This window comes from Carcharhinus amblyrhynchos, chromosome 5 (assembly GCF_965287045.1).
Source record: "Carcharhinus amblyrhynchos chromosome 5, sCarAmb.v2.hapA, whole genome shotgun sequence".
Taxonomy (NCBI): Eukaryota; Metazoa; Chordata; class Chondrichthyes; order Carcharhiniformes; family Carcharhinidae; genus Carcharhinus; species Carcharhinus amblyrhynchos.
In genome coordinates, this window is record NC_137328.1 from 102,596,722 (window position 1) to 102,612,819 (window position 16,098).

The 16,098-nt window shown below is 41.2% G+C and overlaps 1 protein-coding gene across 1 annotated transcript in view; it reads left to right on the top strand.

Annotated features, from left to right (window-relative positions):
- The window catches only part of LOC145343249 (cardiomyopathy-associated protein 5-like), an 80,033-nt gene extending 65,870 nt beyond the window's left edge, over positions 1 to 14,163 (top strand). The window contains exons 12-13 of the mRNA XM_080189348.1: positions 4,263 to 4,439; positions 5,307 to 14,163. Coding sequence (XP_080045474.1) covers positions 4,263 to 4,439; positions 5,307 to 5,559 — 430 coding nt within the window. The 3' untranslated portion in view covers positions 5,560 to 14,163. The remainder of the gene's footprint in view (positions 1 to 4,262; positions 4,440 to 5,306) is intronic.
- Positions 14,164 to 16,098: the final 1,935 nt, after the last annotated feature.

A 16,098-nucleotide genomic window follows, 5' to 3' on the forward strand; every position in this document is an offset into this window, starting at 1 on the left:
CTGATGCAGTGACCTTTCCCCATTGTGCCTCTGTGGCTGCCCCAAGCTTTACTGCATCCCTTGGCACATAGTTCTGAACTTCAGAATGTGCCAGTTTGCAGTTCTTTACACTGAAAGACCAACAGATTTCGGGTAGACCAAAGAGGGCCTTTCACTGATTTGATGATCCTTCAGCTGTGTTTGATGTTTGTCCCAATCTGTGTCCCTGCCCATAGAGCACAGAGTCCTGTCTCACAGAACTGTTCTGAATGAAACTCTCCAAAAACCACTGCATTTCTCTCCAGACCTTCTTTGCAAAGGCACATTCCACAAGGAGATGGACAATGGTCTGTTCCCACCATGGCCACCTGGAGGGCAAAGTTCAGCGGGGATGAGACTCCAGGCATGTAAGAAATATCTCAGCACCAGCCAAGCTAGGCCTTGGTACTTGTTTGAAAGTTCTAACGATGAAGCATTTTGCCAAATGACTTTGATAGTCTGGTCAGGAATTTGAATTTTCTCTGCACCCTTTCTAGTGCAACCACATTCCTCCTATTGTGCGGCAATCAGAACTGTGCACAGTGCTCTAGCTTTGGCCTAAGGAATGTTTCATACTGCTCTGTCATAACCTTCCCATTCTTATATTCTGTGCCCCGCCTAATAAAGGCAAGTATCCCATATGCCTTTTTAACCACTTTATCTACCTCACAGCTACCTTCAGGGATCTTTGGACATGTATCCAAGGTCCCCCTGGTCCTTTGTACTTCCTAGTGTTCTTCTATTTATTGTATACCTGCTTGCCTTGTTAGAGGGACCTCGGGGTCCTTGTGCATGAGTCGCAAAAACCCAGCTTGCAGGTGCAGCAGGTGGTCAGGAAGGCGAATGGGATGCTGGCCTTCATAGCGAGGGGGATTGAATATAAAAGTAGGGAGGTTTTGCTGCAGCTGTATAGGGCATTGGTGAGGCTGCAGCTGGAGTACTGTGTGCAGTTTTGGTCGCCGCACTTACGCAAGGATATTTTGGCCTTGGAGGGAGTGCAGAGGAGGTTTACTAGGCTGATACCAGAGTTGAGGGGGTTGAGCTATGAGGAGAGGCTGGATAAACTAGGCTTGTACTCGTTAGAGTTTAAAAGAATGAGGGAAGATCTCATTGAGACGTATAAGATGATGAATGGGATGGATAGGATAGAGGTGGAGAGACTCTTCCCGCTCAGAAAGGACAGTAGGACTAGAGGGCACAGCCTCAAGATAAAGGGAGGGCGGTTTAGAACAGAGTTGAGGAGGAACTTCTTCACTCAAAGGGTGGTGAATCTCTGGAATTCTCTGCCCGTTGAAGTGGTGGAGGCTGCCTCGCTAAATATTTTTAAGACGCGGGTTGATGGGTTTTTGATAAGAGAGGGGATTAAGGGTTATGGGGAGAGGGCGGGAATGTGGAACTGAGCCACGACAGATCAGCCATGATCTTATTGAATGGCGGGGCAGGCTCGAAGGGCTAGATGGCCTACTCCTGCTCCTATTTCTTATGTTCTTATGTTAGTCCTCCCAAGATACTTCACTTCACACTTTTCAGGATTTATTTCCATTTGCCACTGTTCTGCTAATCTGATCAGCCTGTCTATATCGTTGCATTTGATATGTTATAAGATGTTTGTGCTTTCCTCGATTTAGACATGCGAGCTGGTACTTCCTCCTCCACGGATTTTTTATTGGCAGACAGGGTAGGAAGATGGAATGGCTCAGAGCTAACAACATATGGCATGGTGGCACAGTGATTCAATTCCGGTCTCTTAAGTTAAAGTTTTAAAGTTTATTTATTCGTGTCAGAAGTAGGCTTACGTTCGTGGCTGCAATGAAGTTACTGTGAAAAAAATCCCATAGTCAGAGGGAACCGGAACACCCAGAGGAAACCCATACAGACACAGGGAGAATGTGCAAACTCCACACAGACTGTCATCCGAAGCTGGAATCAAGCCTGGGTCCCTGGCACTGTGAGGCAGCATTGCTAACCACTGTGCTGCCATGAACAAGAGCAAGATATTGTAGATTCTGGTAACGTGAACTAAAAACAGAAAATTCTGAAAACCCTCAGCAGATCCAGCAAATCTGTGAAGAGAGAAACAGAGATAACTTATCAGTTTCCCAACCTTCCAACATTCATGAGTTTTGATAAAGAGCTTGGATGAATCTTAACTTGCATCTGGAAAGAGCAGCCCACACCACTCAAATCAATACTGGCTTAACCAGACTGTTAGTAACCTGGGTATCTTGTTCAGGTGTGAAATGAGTTTCCAACTCCACAACCTTTAAAAAACATTTGGATGAGCACGTGAAATACCATAACATTCAAGGATATAGGAAAAGTGTAGGAAAATGGGAGTAGCGTGACTTCAGTGGCAGTGATTGTTGGTGCAGACTTGATGGGCTGAAGGGCCTTTTCTATGCTGTAGGACTCTATGACTCTCTCTATGACTCCTGGAACCAAACCAGCAACTGAGAAAAAGCAGCAGCAACAGTGGCTGTAATAATTGCTGCAATATTCAAGTTGTTTATTACAGAATCCTTCCACTTAATGGAAGAAGGCAAAGGTCACCCCATTTTCAGTCCATTGCTACCTTATTCAGACTACAAATGCTATTTTTTGATATACTGGTGAATATAAGGACTGTTGAATCCATGATATTTATCTTGTGAGGATGTACATGTAATGTGCCACAGACAACAAAGATGTTGAGTTTCTTTAGAGTCATCCATGTTTCATAGTCATCTAGCAAGATGCTGAGAACATGGGCTGCGTAACCCATCAGCTTGGTCCTGCAGGTCAGCTGGACATTCCATGTGTCCTTTGTGAATTGGCCAAAGCCGGAGGCTGTTTTTCCTATGTGTGTATTGAGTTCTGCATCAAGGGATGGGTTACCCGATACTGTTGGACCCCAGGTAGTGGAATTTTCTAACCACTTTGAGCAGGGTGTTGTTTAGCGTGATCAGGGATGAAGGTGCACTACCATGTTCCACGACACTTGTAGTCACAGGGAACAATTATGGGCAAGGGAGAGACAGTCCATGAGTCTTTGTAATGAGTTTCTGCGCGGGTGACTGGCACAGCATCTTCAGATGGCTTCCCTGATTAAGACACAATGTGTTTTTATCTTCACTCTCAATCTTGATAGCTTGTAGACCTTTCAAAGGCAGAGCTCCCAACTTTGTTTGCGCTCATCGTACAGAGGCGGCTTCATTGCCTCAGGCACATCCCTAGGATGGAAGACAATTGCCCACTCAATGACTTTCTGTATGATGGGGTTGCCAAAGCCAAATGGGCAGTAGGATGCCCAAAACTTCACTTCAAGTGTGACCTGAATGGTTTGATATTAATTATTGCACCTAGCTGACAACAGAGGAAAATGGCAGCGTCTCTTTTGCCCTTTCGTGCATCACCAGGAAGACTGATGGCTATTCTGGCTTGGCAACAGACACCAATGGCAAAAACAACAGGCCACAAAGACCCTTGGTAGCTCCATGTGTGTCATGAAATGTACAAGCATCTTGAAACATGCAAAAATTCTTACAAGGGTACAGTGTAGATGCAGGAAGGATGTTAATGCTGGCTGACAGCCCCTGAATGAGGGGACACAGCCTCAGGATTCATTTGGGTCAGATGAGGAGGAATTTCTTCACTTTGAGGGTGGTGAAGCTTTGGAATTCTCTGCCCCGGAGAGGTGTGGAGGCTCAGTCTGGAGATGCAGACATAATGAACCAAATCACTTCTTTCTACACTGCAATAATTCCGTGATTCAGTCATTGAGTATGTTCAAGACCGAGATCAGTAGATTTCTAGGTGGTAAAGACATTGAGATATGGGGATAGTGCGGGAAAAAGACATTGAGGTAGATCAGCCATGATCTAATCAAGTGGCAGAGTAGGCTAGAGGGGCCGAATGGCCTATTCCTGATTCTATTTCTTATGTCACTTGAGACAGAAGCTGCTTCTCGATGATTGAGCTCTTTAGCCATCAGTAATCGTATATTATATGAAAACATGTGATCTAAAATGGATTTATGTTCTATGTATCCATCATTTGTAGACTGAAGGATGCTGAATCATTGAGTACATTGAACTCAATGCAGGCATTGTTTTTATAAGTGTAAAGTACTTCTGCGTTATCTTCATGAATTATCAAAAACAGTTGTCCTATTACATTATGTGACAGAGATCTTGCAGATACTATGTGTGGATTGTACTTCTCTGTCATAAGTTATTGTCCTCAGTGAATCTATACTCTTTCCACAGGTGCTCTGCTGTGCTTGGAGAATCTTTGCCTGCCCGTGGTCGATATTATTGGGAAGCGATAGTAGACCGATGTGAGGCCTACAGGATTGGAATAGCAAATCCCATCACTACAAGAAGTAGCTCACTGGGGAAGAACAGAAAGTTATGGTGCATGCGATATTATGCAGTGCCTGCTGGGTATGGTTTGTTCTATATCCACTAAGTAGTCATGGGAAGGGGAGGGCCCATTCATTGTAGCCCTTTGAGCGTGCTTCCAAATGAGCTCAGTCGAATGCTAACGTGCGTTTGCATCCAAGCTTCTATTAAAGGGTGTTTTTCCTCACTAATTTTGCCTAGCCTTTCTGGGCAATGTTTGGGGGAGGCTGTGGGTAGATGTGGAGAGAAAAACAAACCCCTTGCTGCATAGAATAACCTTAGCCTTAACTCTAGTCAAATATTTCTATCTGCGACTTTTCTGGTCCGCATGATTCATGCGATGCATTCACCCAATAAACCGCTGGGTCAATTTACCAAGCCATTTTGTAAAGGCAGCATTAATGTTTTTGCTACATAACTTTACTATCATTAGATTGATAGTTCATAGTTACAAGACCTATGGCCTCAAACAGCATACCCAGCACATAGTCGAATAATGTGTATATAGATAAGATTGCTAATGCATTGAACATTTATTATTTTTAGTTGTAAATCCTTTTCTTGGACATAGTCATTTGACTAAGCGGGGAAGGCTATTGAATTGGATGATCAGCTATGATCATAATGAATAGTGGAGCAGGTTCAAGGGGCAGAATGGCCTCCTCGAGCTCCTATTTTCCATGTTTCTATGTTAATGTCAATAAATTCCAAAACGTGTTTGCTTGTATCTCTCAAATGCATAAATGTTACCACCCCTCATCCTGTGAATAGACTTTTATTGATACGGTTGATGTAGTAATAATTCATGTTCAAACATTGTGCAGCCCTCATTAATTGTTTGCCTCATTTCAGTCTGCTTCATACATGACCAGTTTGTTATCTTGTTAATATTCCTTCTCTTTCTAATAGGCACAGGTATGAATTTCTTCACAACGGTACATCACAGGATGTTCTTATCACAGATTTCCCAGCAAGAGTTGGTGTTTTTGTGAACTGTGACGTTGGTCAGTTGTCCTTCTTCAATGCCCAGAGTGGACAGTTACTTCATACCTTCCAACATCAATTCACTGACTTCATCTGCCCAGCATTCGTGGTGGAGAAGCCTGGATTCCTGACTGTCTGCACCGGCATTGAATTGCCTGAGTTTGCTAAATACAGTTAATGCCGTTCGTTTCTCACGTCATCAAAAGTCTTTAATTGTCCGAGTTTTTGAACAGTAGCTAATGAACATTGCAGTGTTTTGTTTTCCATGAGGGCACCCCAAACTTAACCTGGTACATAATTGAAGGTATGTCCGTCCCATCAGAAGCGAGTTATTATTGATTCAATACGGATGATTATTGGCAGTTCAATTATATATGCCTAAACAAACAAAAAGAGAAATGTGTTCCATTTTGTTCACACGCTACTAGGAAGCTGCCAATCGTACAAAAACTACCATCAACCAAGAAAAGGCACTGACTGTCACTTGGGAACTTTTATTTATTTATCTTATCTCCATCCATTGAACTGGAGTCAGACTTGAGCCAATCCCAGGCTTTATGATTATCGCCTAATTTTGATATTTTATTTAAAGACATAAGTATTATGGTCATTGCTTTTCTATTAGTTTGATGGGAACTCTTTGTAGAACTTGTTGGAAGAAGAGGCATTTTAATCCAATTAGGCATTCTCTCAGTTAGTAAAAGGTTATGCTCAGGAGCTAAATATCTTTATTAATTTTAAAATATACATTTTATTTAATGATGTGTTTATACCCTGGCCATCATGTTTACTAAGATACGAAATATGTCTTCCAGAATCGCTTTACATTAATAGCTTTTTCATGGTATTGCCTATTTTCTAAAGTAGCATTGCCATCTGGATTGTTTCAGGAATTTCAGAGTGTTTAACATAGATGGTCTTGCTTGAAAAGTTTTCTTTTCGTACTGCGGTTATATATGCTGCAGAGCTGCACTCAGAGGTTAATGTGTTATGATGTAAAAAATGTGGATATCAACCTGTAAACAACCTTAACCTGTTGACCAGTATTATTCTATTCTTCAACTTGGCCCATACTTCCTCCTTTGTGCATTTGGCAAGTGCATTGGAAACATCATCAGTTACCTTCAAATCTAGGAAAATGGAGTTTGAAAGCAAGGGAAAAAGCAACAGCGCCTTTCAGAGGTTCCTGGTGATCTAGTAGTTAGGGTTTACAGCCATGACTGCTTTTGTGCACATTGTATTGCAAGTGACAAGTCAGATTCCATCAACAGTTTTTTCCATCTTGACTAGGACAACATAGGAGCCCCTAAAGACTTAGTTGATGGAATTCAGCATGTTCACCAGGTGGCCTGGCTTCAGCTCCCAGTTTTTATTTCTATGTTCAGTAAGGGAGTCAGGAGAAAACATTGAATGTATTCAAGAGGCGGGTATATAGATATAGCACTTGGGGCAAATAGGATTAAAGGTTATGGGGAAAAAGCAGGATTAAGCTATTGAGTTGGATGATCAGCCATGATCATGGTGAATGGCGGAGGAGGCTTGAAAGGCCAAATGGCCTCCTCCTGCTCCTATATTCTATGTTTCTATGGAACAAAGGCAGGTCAATGAAGATACAGCATAGCCTGATCTAACTGAATATCAGAACAAGCCCATAGGACTGATGAATTACTCCTGTTTCTGTATTTGCGAAATAAATGAGCAAATCCATCACTTAACCAGCCTAACCATTTGTGGATAGTTTACCCCTGATCATCACTGCTGAGAAATGGTCCTATTCTTCCCTGTTGGTTGTGGGAAGATGAGAAACCTTTTCTGACAGAAGGAACTTTTGGTGCTGACTGGTAAATCTATTGTGTACAAATATACAATAACTAATCATCTTCGATCTCACAAAAGCCTTTGGCTCATTGAATCAAACTTCCTTTTGAAAGGTGCTACAGCGGCATGCATTCACAAACATCACCTGTCTCCAACAAGATTGCAAATCACAGCGCAATGCAACGGCCCCACCACAAATCCCTTTCCTGTCAAAACAGACACCAAACCAGATTCAATCTTTCACTGCAACTTACTGCTGATACTTTCCCCCAAGGCGTGGTAATTACTTTATCTCACTGTAGGTGAACACTTCAACCTCTACCAGCTCAGGGTCACCACCAAGACAACAATCACATCTGTAATAAGACTATAGTAAGCTGAGGTCAGTGCTCACTCTAAAGAAGAAACTCCAAAAGAAAGTCACTGAAGCCAATGGGACCATGGGACTTGCCTTGAACATCAGGAAGACCAAAGTCCTTACCAACTCACAGCAAATGTATCAAATCCAATACCTTTAATTGGGACTCATGCACAATGTTGAAAAGTCATGCTCACTTCCTATATCTTGTAAGCTGCGACAAGCTGACAGTGGTGAAGAAGTAAACCACCAAATTCAAAGGAAAATTATATACCTGCGTTTTCCATAATGATGATATCAGACCCTACATTAAGCTCAAAGTCTGTTGGGCAGTGGCTGTCCCCACTCTTCTCTGTGGTGCTGAACCTCAGGCAACTTAGATACCATATCTAGATCCTGGAATAGCATCCCCCACCCAGCCTTAGAAGGATTTTGTGAATCAAGTGGGAGGACAGAAAAGCAAAATGAGCATCCTTCAAGACGCTGACATGCAAAAAGCAAACCCGAGAAACCTCAGATCCACTGAGATGAACGGGACACATCATCAGAATGCCCAACTCAAGACTCACCCAAAACAGATGCTCTATTTGGCGTAAGCCAGGGAGCCCATTCACACGGAGACCCTGAAGGTCTGCACCATTCACATCGATGTGAAATGGTGAGCCATCATCAAAAATAGTGTCAATCCTCCCAGTCAGATTTGAAGGAGGTGCACAGGATCCTGACAGGTTCAGACAGGTCAAGATGGGCTGTTACCATTAGTTGATGGCACAGGGACTAGGGGACACATTTTTGGTTTTGGGTAAGAGGTACATTGTTCCAGGGAGGTACTTTATGCAAAATGGGTAGTGATGACGTGGAACCTACTGCCTGTGAGGGGAGTGGAAATGGAGAGAATCAATGATTTCAAAGAGAAATTGATTGGGCGTTTGAGGAAATTAAACTTAAAGGACTACAGGAAAGAAGCGGGGGAATGGAACTGATTAGATTGCCCTACAGAGAACCAGCATGGACTTAATGGGCTGAATGGCTTCCCTCTGTGCTGAAATGGGGTTATGGCGCAACAAGAGCAGCCATTGAGAGAGGACAGTGAGACAGTTGGAAAGAGAGAGCAGCTGCTCGAGCCAACAATCTGCCACCACCTCTACCAACCAACAATTGATGTCCTCACTGTGGGAAAGCCCTGTAAGGTGAAGATAAGCCATCTGCCAACCCACAGCCAACACTAGCATCTCACGTCCACCCAGCCATCTGCAAAAGATGAATCATTCTCAACAGGGTGTTGCCGAAGATGTTGATGATAAACTGATAGTCACTGGCACTTATACAATAGTTATTCTCTTTCCCTCCTTTGAGATGCTCCTTAATAGCTATCCCCTGGACCAAATCTTTGGTCATCTGCCCTCATATCTCTTGAGATAGTTTGGTGTCAAATTTTGCTTTATAACTGTTTCCTCTGAAATGCTTTAGATGCGTTACTACATGAAAGGTGCTATATTAGTACACGTTGCTGTTGTTTTTTGGTGCGCTAGAAAATATTTTACTCACAATGCACCCGCTCTCAATTTCAGGCCACCTTTACTTGTGTGAATCTGAACTTGAGTCTCCAGTGGTCAAAGAGTTCATTTTTGAGCTGTGCTACGGCCAGACTCTGTAAATGTCCCACATCTTGCATTGCGTGCATCTGTCAAGCAGGAATTGGATAAATACTTGAAATGAAAACGTTTGCAGGGCTGCGGGAAAGAGCTGGAGAGCGAGACCAGTTGGATTGTTGCCCTACCAAATAGTTGGCACATGCTTAGTGGGCTGAAAGGCTACATTTGGTGCCGTATCATTATGCTTTATCTTAAATGGCAGCACGGTGATACAGTGGATAGCACTGCTGCTTCACAGCTCCAGGGACCTGGTGCCGATTCCTGGCTTGGATCACTGCCTGCGTGGAGTCTGCACATTCTCTCCTTGACTGCGCAGGTTTCCTCCTGATGTTCCAGTTTCCTCCCACAGTCCAAAGATGTGTGGGTTCAGTTGATTAGCCATGCTAAGTTGACCCTAATATCAGGAGAGTAACAGAGTAAATGTGTGGGATTACGGGAATAGGCCTGGGTGAGACCGTGGTCGATTCAGACTCAGTGGGCCGAAATGGCCTCCTTCTGTATTATATGGATTTTATGATTAAACCCTTCTGAACTTGGTTCTTTTAAATAAGTGAACATTTTAAGTGTTTATGTTTATTGTTTTTGACACTATGAGCCAAGAAGTATCTTCCAAAATAGACAACAGGAGTGTGTAACTGAATAAAGTGAATTTGAAATAATCCTCCCTTCAAAATACTTTTAAGAATTGAAATTTAAATTGAAGAGAGGCAACATTATGCATGTATTACACTTCTCAGTCTGGGTTCCCTGAATTAAATGAGAAAATTCAATTACATTTTTTTATGATAACCGGTAGAATTAATTGATTGATCTGCTTCTGAACACATGGTTGACACAAAAAAAATGTAATGAAGTTTGGAATTTTACTTTGAGACTGTCTCTGAAAGAAATCACTGAAGAATCTTTTCAGAGAAACAGTACAGCTTGGTTTGTTATCTTGAATACTGTGAACAGTTTCTGTTTTCAAGATCATCACTGCAAGATTGGGCTGCCCTGGGGAAAAACTGTTACTACTGGGTAGGTTTTTGAATGTGGCGCCAGGAGGAGTCATGCTATTCCTACATTTTGAGAAGGTGGGCTTCTAATTCAGCTCCTCCCAGCACCGCCTCCAATTCCTGTCCCTGGCCACAGTGACAAAATCACTGCTCTGAAAATGAAAAACAAATATCCATGGTTGCAGCAGCCTGTACTTTCTATCTTAAAAGTACTGACTACAAGATGCTCGAGTTTGAGTGGGAGGGAGAAAGTAAGGAAATCAGTATTCATAAAGAATCATTCTTTGTCCCAAGGAATTGCCTTGGCATCAAACAATAGTTTGATAGTTATAACAGATATGTGGGACGTCTTAGTATAACACAACTAAAGCAATGCCTAATTTCGAGTTACCTCACTCGTATGATTTGTTTGGAACTTCTGTGAGTTTGTACTTCATGTACTAACTTATAACTGCTAGACTTGTCTAATAACTGTTTATATTAGTGTATTATATTCTCCCACAAAATTATCTTAAAATAATATTCTCACCTTGACATGGGTGGCACAGTGTTTAGCGCTGCTGCCTCGCAGTGCAACGGGCCCAGGTTCAATTCTGGCCTTGGGTCGCTGCCTGTGTGAAGTCTGCACGTTCTCTCCCCATGTCTGCGTGGGTTTCCTCTGAGTGCTGCGGTTTCCTCCCATAATCTGAAAAGACATACTAGTTAGGTGCTTTGGCCATACTAAATTCTCCCTCAGTGTACCTGAACAAGTGCTGGAGTGTGGCAACTAGGGGAATTTCGCATTAACTTCATTGCAGTGTTAATCTAAGTCTACTTGTGACACTAAAAGATAACCTTTAAACAGTTTTCTCTCATGTCAGTTCATAGCAGCATGTTTGTTCTGCATCTATATATTGTGAAACATACATAAGTATGTTTTTATACTCTGGTGCACACTCTCTTATTTTGTAGTTTATTTATATGGCTGAAAATTGGCATAAGTTTTATTTTAATAAATTAAGATTTATAAACATGAGAAACAAAGATATTTCATATTCAAGTACTCTTATGCAAAAATAGAAGGTGATGTGTGATACAGGGCTATTTGACTTGTGCAGTTTCTCAGCTAGTGAAGAAAGCTCAATTGGAGCTTGTGCCCTATAATGGTGTTATACTGAAAGAATATTGTGGCGTGAATTAGTTTATGTTAACTCCTGATTGAACCCAACTCATACCTTGTCTTTTTTGCATTGGAATGAATTTCTCTTTACTAAGTATGGAAGCAAATGCAGATTATTGTTTGAGTTTCTGAACATTTGCAGGTGGATGAAATGTTTTTATTTAGTATAATATAGACAATTTATTTTTTACACATCCTATATTTAATAACTCTTTTAGCAACTTTTTGCTCTGTCTGGTATTTGAACTGGATTTCTCTTCTTATAAACATCTGATGTGTTGCAGAGTGAGAAATCTGGAAGTAAGATGATGTGGACAGAAATGTCAGTGTGTTCGATTGCAATTTTGAGTTGGTCGATTCCAATTTGATGCCAAGGTGATTCTGAATTTTACAATCACGAATAGTCACAATCTGCCAAATAAGGGTCATCTTGCTTCTGAGCTGTTATTCATTTCAGAATTTTAACGGGCAGCCTTTATCATAATTCAGTCTCATCAACCCCTCATCTCATTCAATCCCGAAAGCCTTGGTATGTCCTGAAAAATCACTAATTGTCTCTTTTGTTGTGCTCATTCATGGGATTTGAATCACTGGCAAGGCCAGTGTTTATTGCCCATCCCTGAATTATCCTTGAAACAGTGAGCCCATTTACGCTGTCAACTTTACTTAACCTCCTGTGAAACATATTCTGCAATTTTATTTTCCTTTCATTGATGAAAATATTCTGCTTCATTAACCCTTTCCCCTTTTAACTTCCTCATTTTAAATTTATTCTTTGATACTTGGCTCCTGCACAGTAATGAATAATTTAACTGGGATGGTTTTGCGAGTGCCCTTGATCAACTGGAAAACTTCACCAGACTTTGCTTTTCAGTACAAGTGACAACTTCCTTAACCTTCCCTCATAACTTAAATTCTTGATACTTGAAAGAGAGTAATAAAGATCATGAGAGGTGCTTTGGATTGATTGCATTCTGTATATGGAATAGTGTGTGTCTTTCTACAAAATATACGATGATCATTGTGAAGGAAAGACATTATGAACAAGCAACACAATGCCCATGTTGATTTAAATTATGTCAACGTGTGATGGCCTTCAATAAAAAGAGAAAAAAGGTTGAGTTGTTTTCATAAAGCAGCAGCTGTTTAGGAATCTGTAACAGCCACAAATAAAAGAGAAACATCTTTTATCGGTGTTCTTCAATCCTTCATTTTCAAATTTCTCTAATTGACCACTTTAATGCAAAATAAATCAATAGTTAATGGTATGGTTGAAAGAGGATGGAAGGATGGATGCCAGTAGATATCAACAATGCAAATTGAATGATGTATTATAAGCCATTGAAGTACAAATCAAATTATGTCGTACTAAAACTTTGCAACGTTTTTGTTTTGTATTCCAATCAGCCTGCACATTGAGTGACTGATCATGGTCAATGATACACAAAACAACTATTCTAGACTGGAAGGAGAGACGTGAGACTAATTCTTAGCATTACACAATTGTGCTGGGAAGAAACTAGTAAATGGCAAGTTTAGGTCTGGTGTCAGGAAGTTCCCAAGAATGATCAACATGTGGAATAGACTTCTGGTTAAAGACAATTATGGTCATTTAAGAAACAGAAATATGCTGTAATGAAGGATTGTCAGTTTTCCTGAATGGATTAACTAGAATGGGCAAAATGGCCTTACTCATTTGTGAAAAAAAGACTTATATAATTCTCTAGAACTGCATCTGAGCAGTGCTGATAGAATATTCTGGCAAAATGAGTACTATAGATCAGTGTTAATAATTTCTCTGTTAAAGGGGGAGTGTTGCCTTGTTAGAGGGTGTAATGACAATTCATTACTAATAGTATTTGCTGCTGTGAATTTATTTATTATAATTTATCTTTTGTTTCATAAAAAAATTGTCATGTCAATGCCATGCATTGCAACTATTCTGAAATTCACCAACTGAGCTAGAAACACCTCTTAATATGGGAATTCTAACTATTTTGTTACATCAGAAACCAAAATATATCTGAGGATATTATTATTTTATATGGTGGGGTTACTGGATAATTTCATTAATCTTAATAAAGACTTTTAAAAGTAGGAATGTTAAAATGCACATGACTCTGATGTAAGTATCCACAGATATCTATAAAGTTTGGTTTCTGTCTATATAAAATTGACCAGGAGGACATTGGAAAAAGACATAGCAACATATGAACTGAGGGGATTTTTAACTTATTTTGGAGATTGTAAATACAGCAATATAGCTGATTGAAAGCTTAGGAAAGATAATTGTACAATGTGCGTATGAGCATAGCTTTAGTACATCCAACCACGCAACCCACCCCTCCCCATTATCTAGGTTCTAAGATTACAACATAAACCGAACCTTTGCAATAAAAATGCTCCTTGCTTTTGTGAAAGAATCATTAGTTGATTTCACCATAAAGTCAAACAAAATCAACCAAATGTAAGTCTGCCTGGTCTTGTCCCTTAGTGAAAATAAATCTTCTTGATGGCCTATGATCCCACAGGCACAATGATAAATGAATGAATCTGCTTACTTTGCTTATGGAGATCATTTGTCTGAATTTTCAAAATATATGATCCCTTTTGACCTCTGGCATAAGCCATAGATTGGTGAGGAGTTGGACAATGATCTCAATGCTATCTATTAATCATACGTATGCAAATAACTTGACATACTTGTGTTTGCCTTTCTGGAAAGAGAGGCAATCTGTTCTTTTGGAATACTGTAAATGTTGTTTACATATATATGCAGTAAAATAAAGAATGGTTTGAATTGTCAAAAATGCAGTAGTATGCTTTATTTGCAACTGAGTATTATTGATCTTATTGAAACATATAAGATAATTAGAGGTTTAGATAGGGTGGACAGTGATAGCCTTTTTCCTCGGATGGAGAAAGCTAGCACGAGGGGGCATGGCTTTAAATTAAGGGGGGGTAGTTATAGGACGGATGTCAGGGGAAGGTTCTTTACCCAGAGGGTGGTGAGGGATTGGAATGCCCTGCCTGCTGCAGTTGTAAATGCGCCTAGTTTGGGGGCGTTTAAGAGATCCGTGGATAGGTTTATGGATGAAAAGGGATTGGTTTAGGTTAGAGGGTCATTGTTTTTTTAACTGGTCGGCACAACATCGTGGGCTGAAGGGCCTGTTCTGTGCTGTAATGTTCTATGTTCTATGTTCTATTAATTGATGCAAAACTATCCAGAACAAAGTTGTTTCTATTGGACATCTGCAGACCTGATTTTTATGCCCCACTAGAAATTGGAATTTCTTTTTTTGATTTGATTTATTATTGTCACGTGGATTGACATACAGTGAAAGGTATTGTGCACTATACAGACAAAGCATACCATTCATAGAGAAGGAAAGGACAGAGCGAAGGAAGTAGTGTTGCAGTCATAGCTAGGGTGCAGAGAAAGGTCACCTTAATATAAGGTCCATTCAAAAGTGCTGCTGATGGCAGCAGGGAAGAAGTTGTTCTTGAGTCAGTTGGTACGTGACCTCAGACTTTTGTATCTTTTTCCCAATGGAAGAAGGTGGAAGATAGAATGTCCAGGGTGCCTGGGGTGCATAATTATGCTGGCTGCTTTTCTGAGCCAGCGGGCAGTGTAGACAGAGTCAATGGATGGGAGGCTGGTTTGTGTGATGAACTGGGCTTCATTCACAACCCTTTGTAGTTTCTTGCGGTCTTGGTCAGAACAGGAGCCATACCAAGCTGTGAAACAACCAGAAAGAATGCCTTCTATGGTACATCTGTAAAAGTTGGTGAATGTCGTAGTAAGAAGTCTCTCAACACCAGGTTAAAGCGCAACAGGTTTATTTGGTATTATGAGCTTCTGGAGCGCTGCTCCTTCATCTGAAAGTCTGTGATACCCAATAAACCTGTTGGATTTTAACTTGATATTGTGAGACTTCTTACTATGCCCACCCCAGTCTAACGTCAGCATCTCCACATCAGAGTCATAGTGGACATGCCGAATTTCCTTAGCCTTCTGAGAAAGTAAAAGCATTGGTGGGTTTTCTTAACTATAGCGTCGGCATGAAGGGATCAGGACAGGTTGTTGGTGTTCTGGACACCTAGAAACTTGAAACTCTTGACGATTTCCATTTCATCCCTATTGATATAGATAGGAGCATGTCCTCCGCTATGCTTCCTGATGTCGATGACTTTCTCCTTTCCAATTTGTTAACATTGAGGGACAGACTATTGTTGCCGCACAAATTCACCAGATTCTCTATCTTTTTCATGTTCTCCATCTCATCATTGTTTGAGATCCAATCCACTGCAGTGGCATCATCAGCAAACTGGAAAATCAAGTTGGAAGGGAATTAAGCCACGCAGTCAGAGATGTATAAGGAGTATAGTCAGGGGCTGGAGGCAGGCAAGGGCCAACAATAGCGCCACTGTCCTGTGTATCTGTTCCACGCTCCATCCTGCCCCCAGGCCAGTTTTGTAAAGGTGACAAGAGTTACTCATCCCCACATGATGGATGGCCGATCAAAGTTGTTAATGGCCTATGAAGGCCAAGATTGCCAGAGTCAGCAGGGACCAGCTTAGCTGTTTGGAGGCAGTCTCCCGGTGGCAGATGGGGGAGATTAGCCCTTCCAGAGTCTCTCTGTCTGCCTGGTGCTGCTGCTGTCTTTTGGAGGAACATCTTCCACCCACTCTTCCCCACAGCGGTGGCCTGGCTGCAAAAACCATTTTAAAA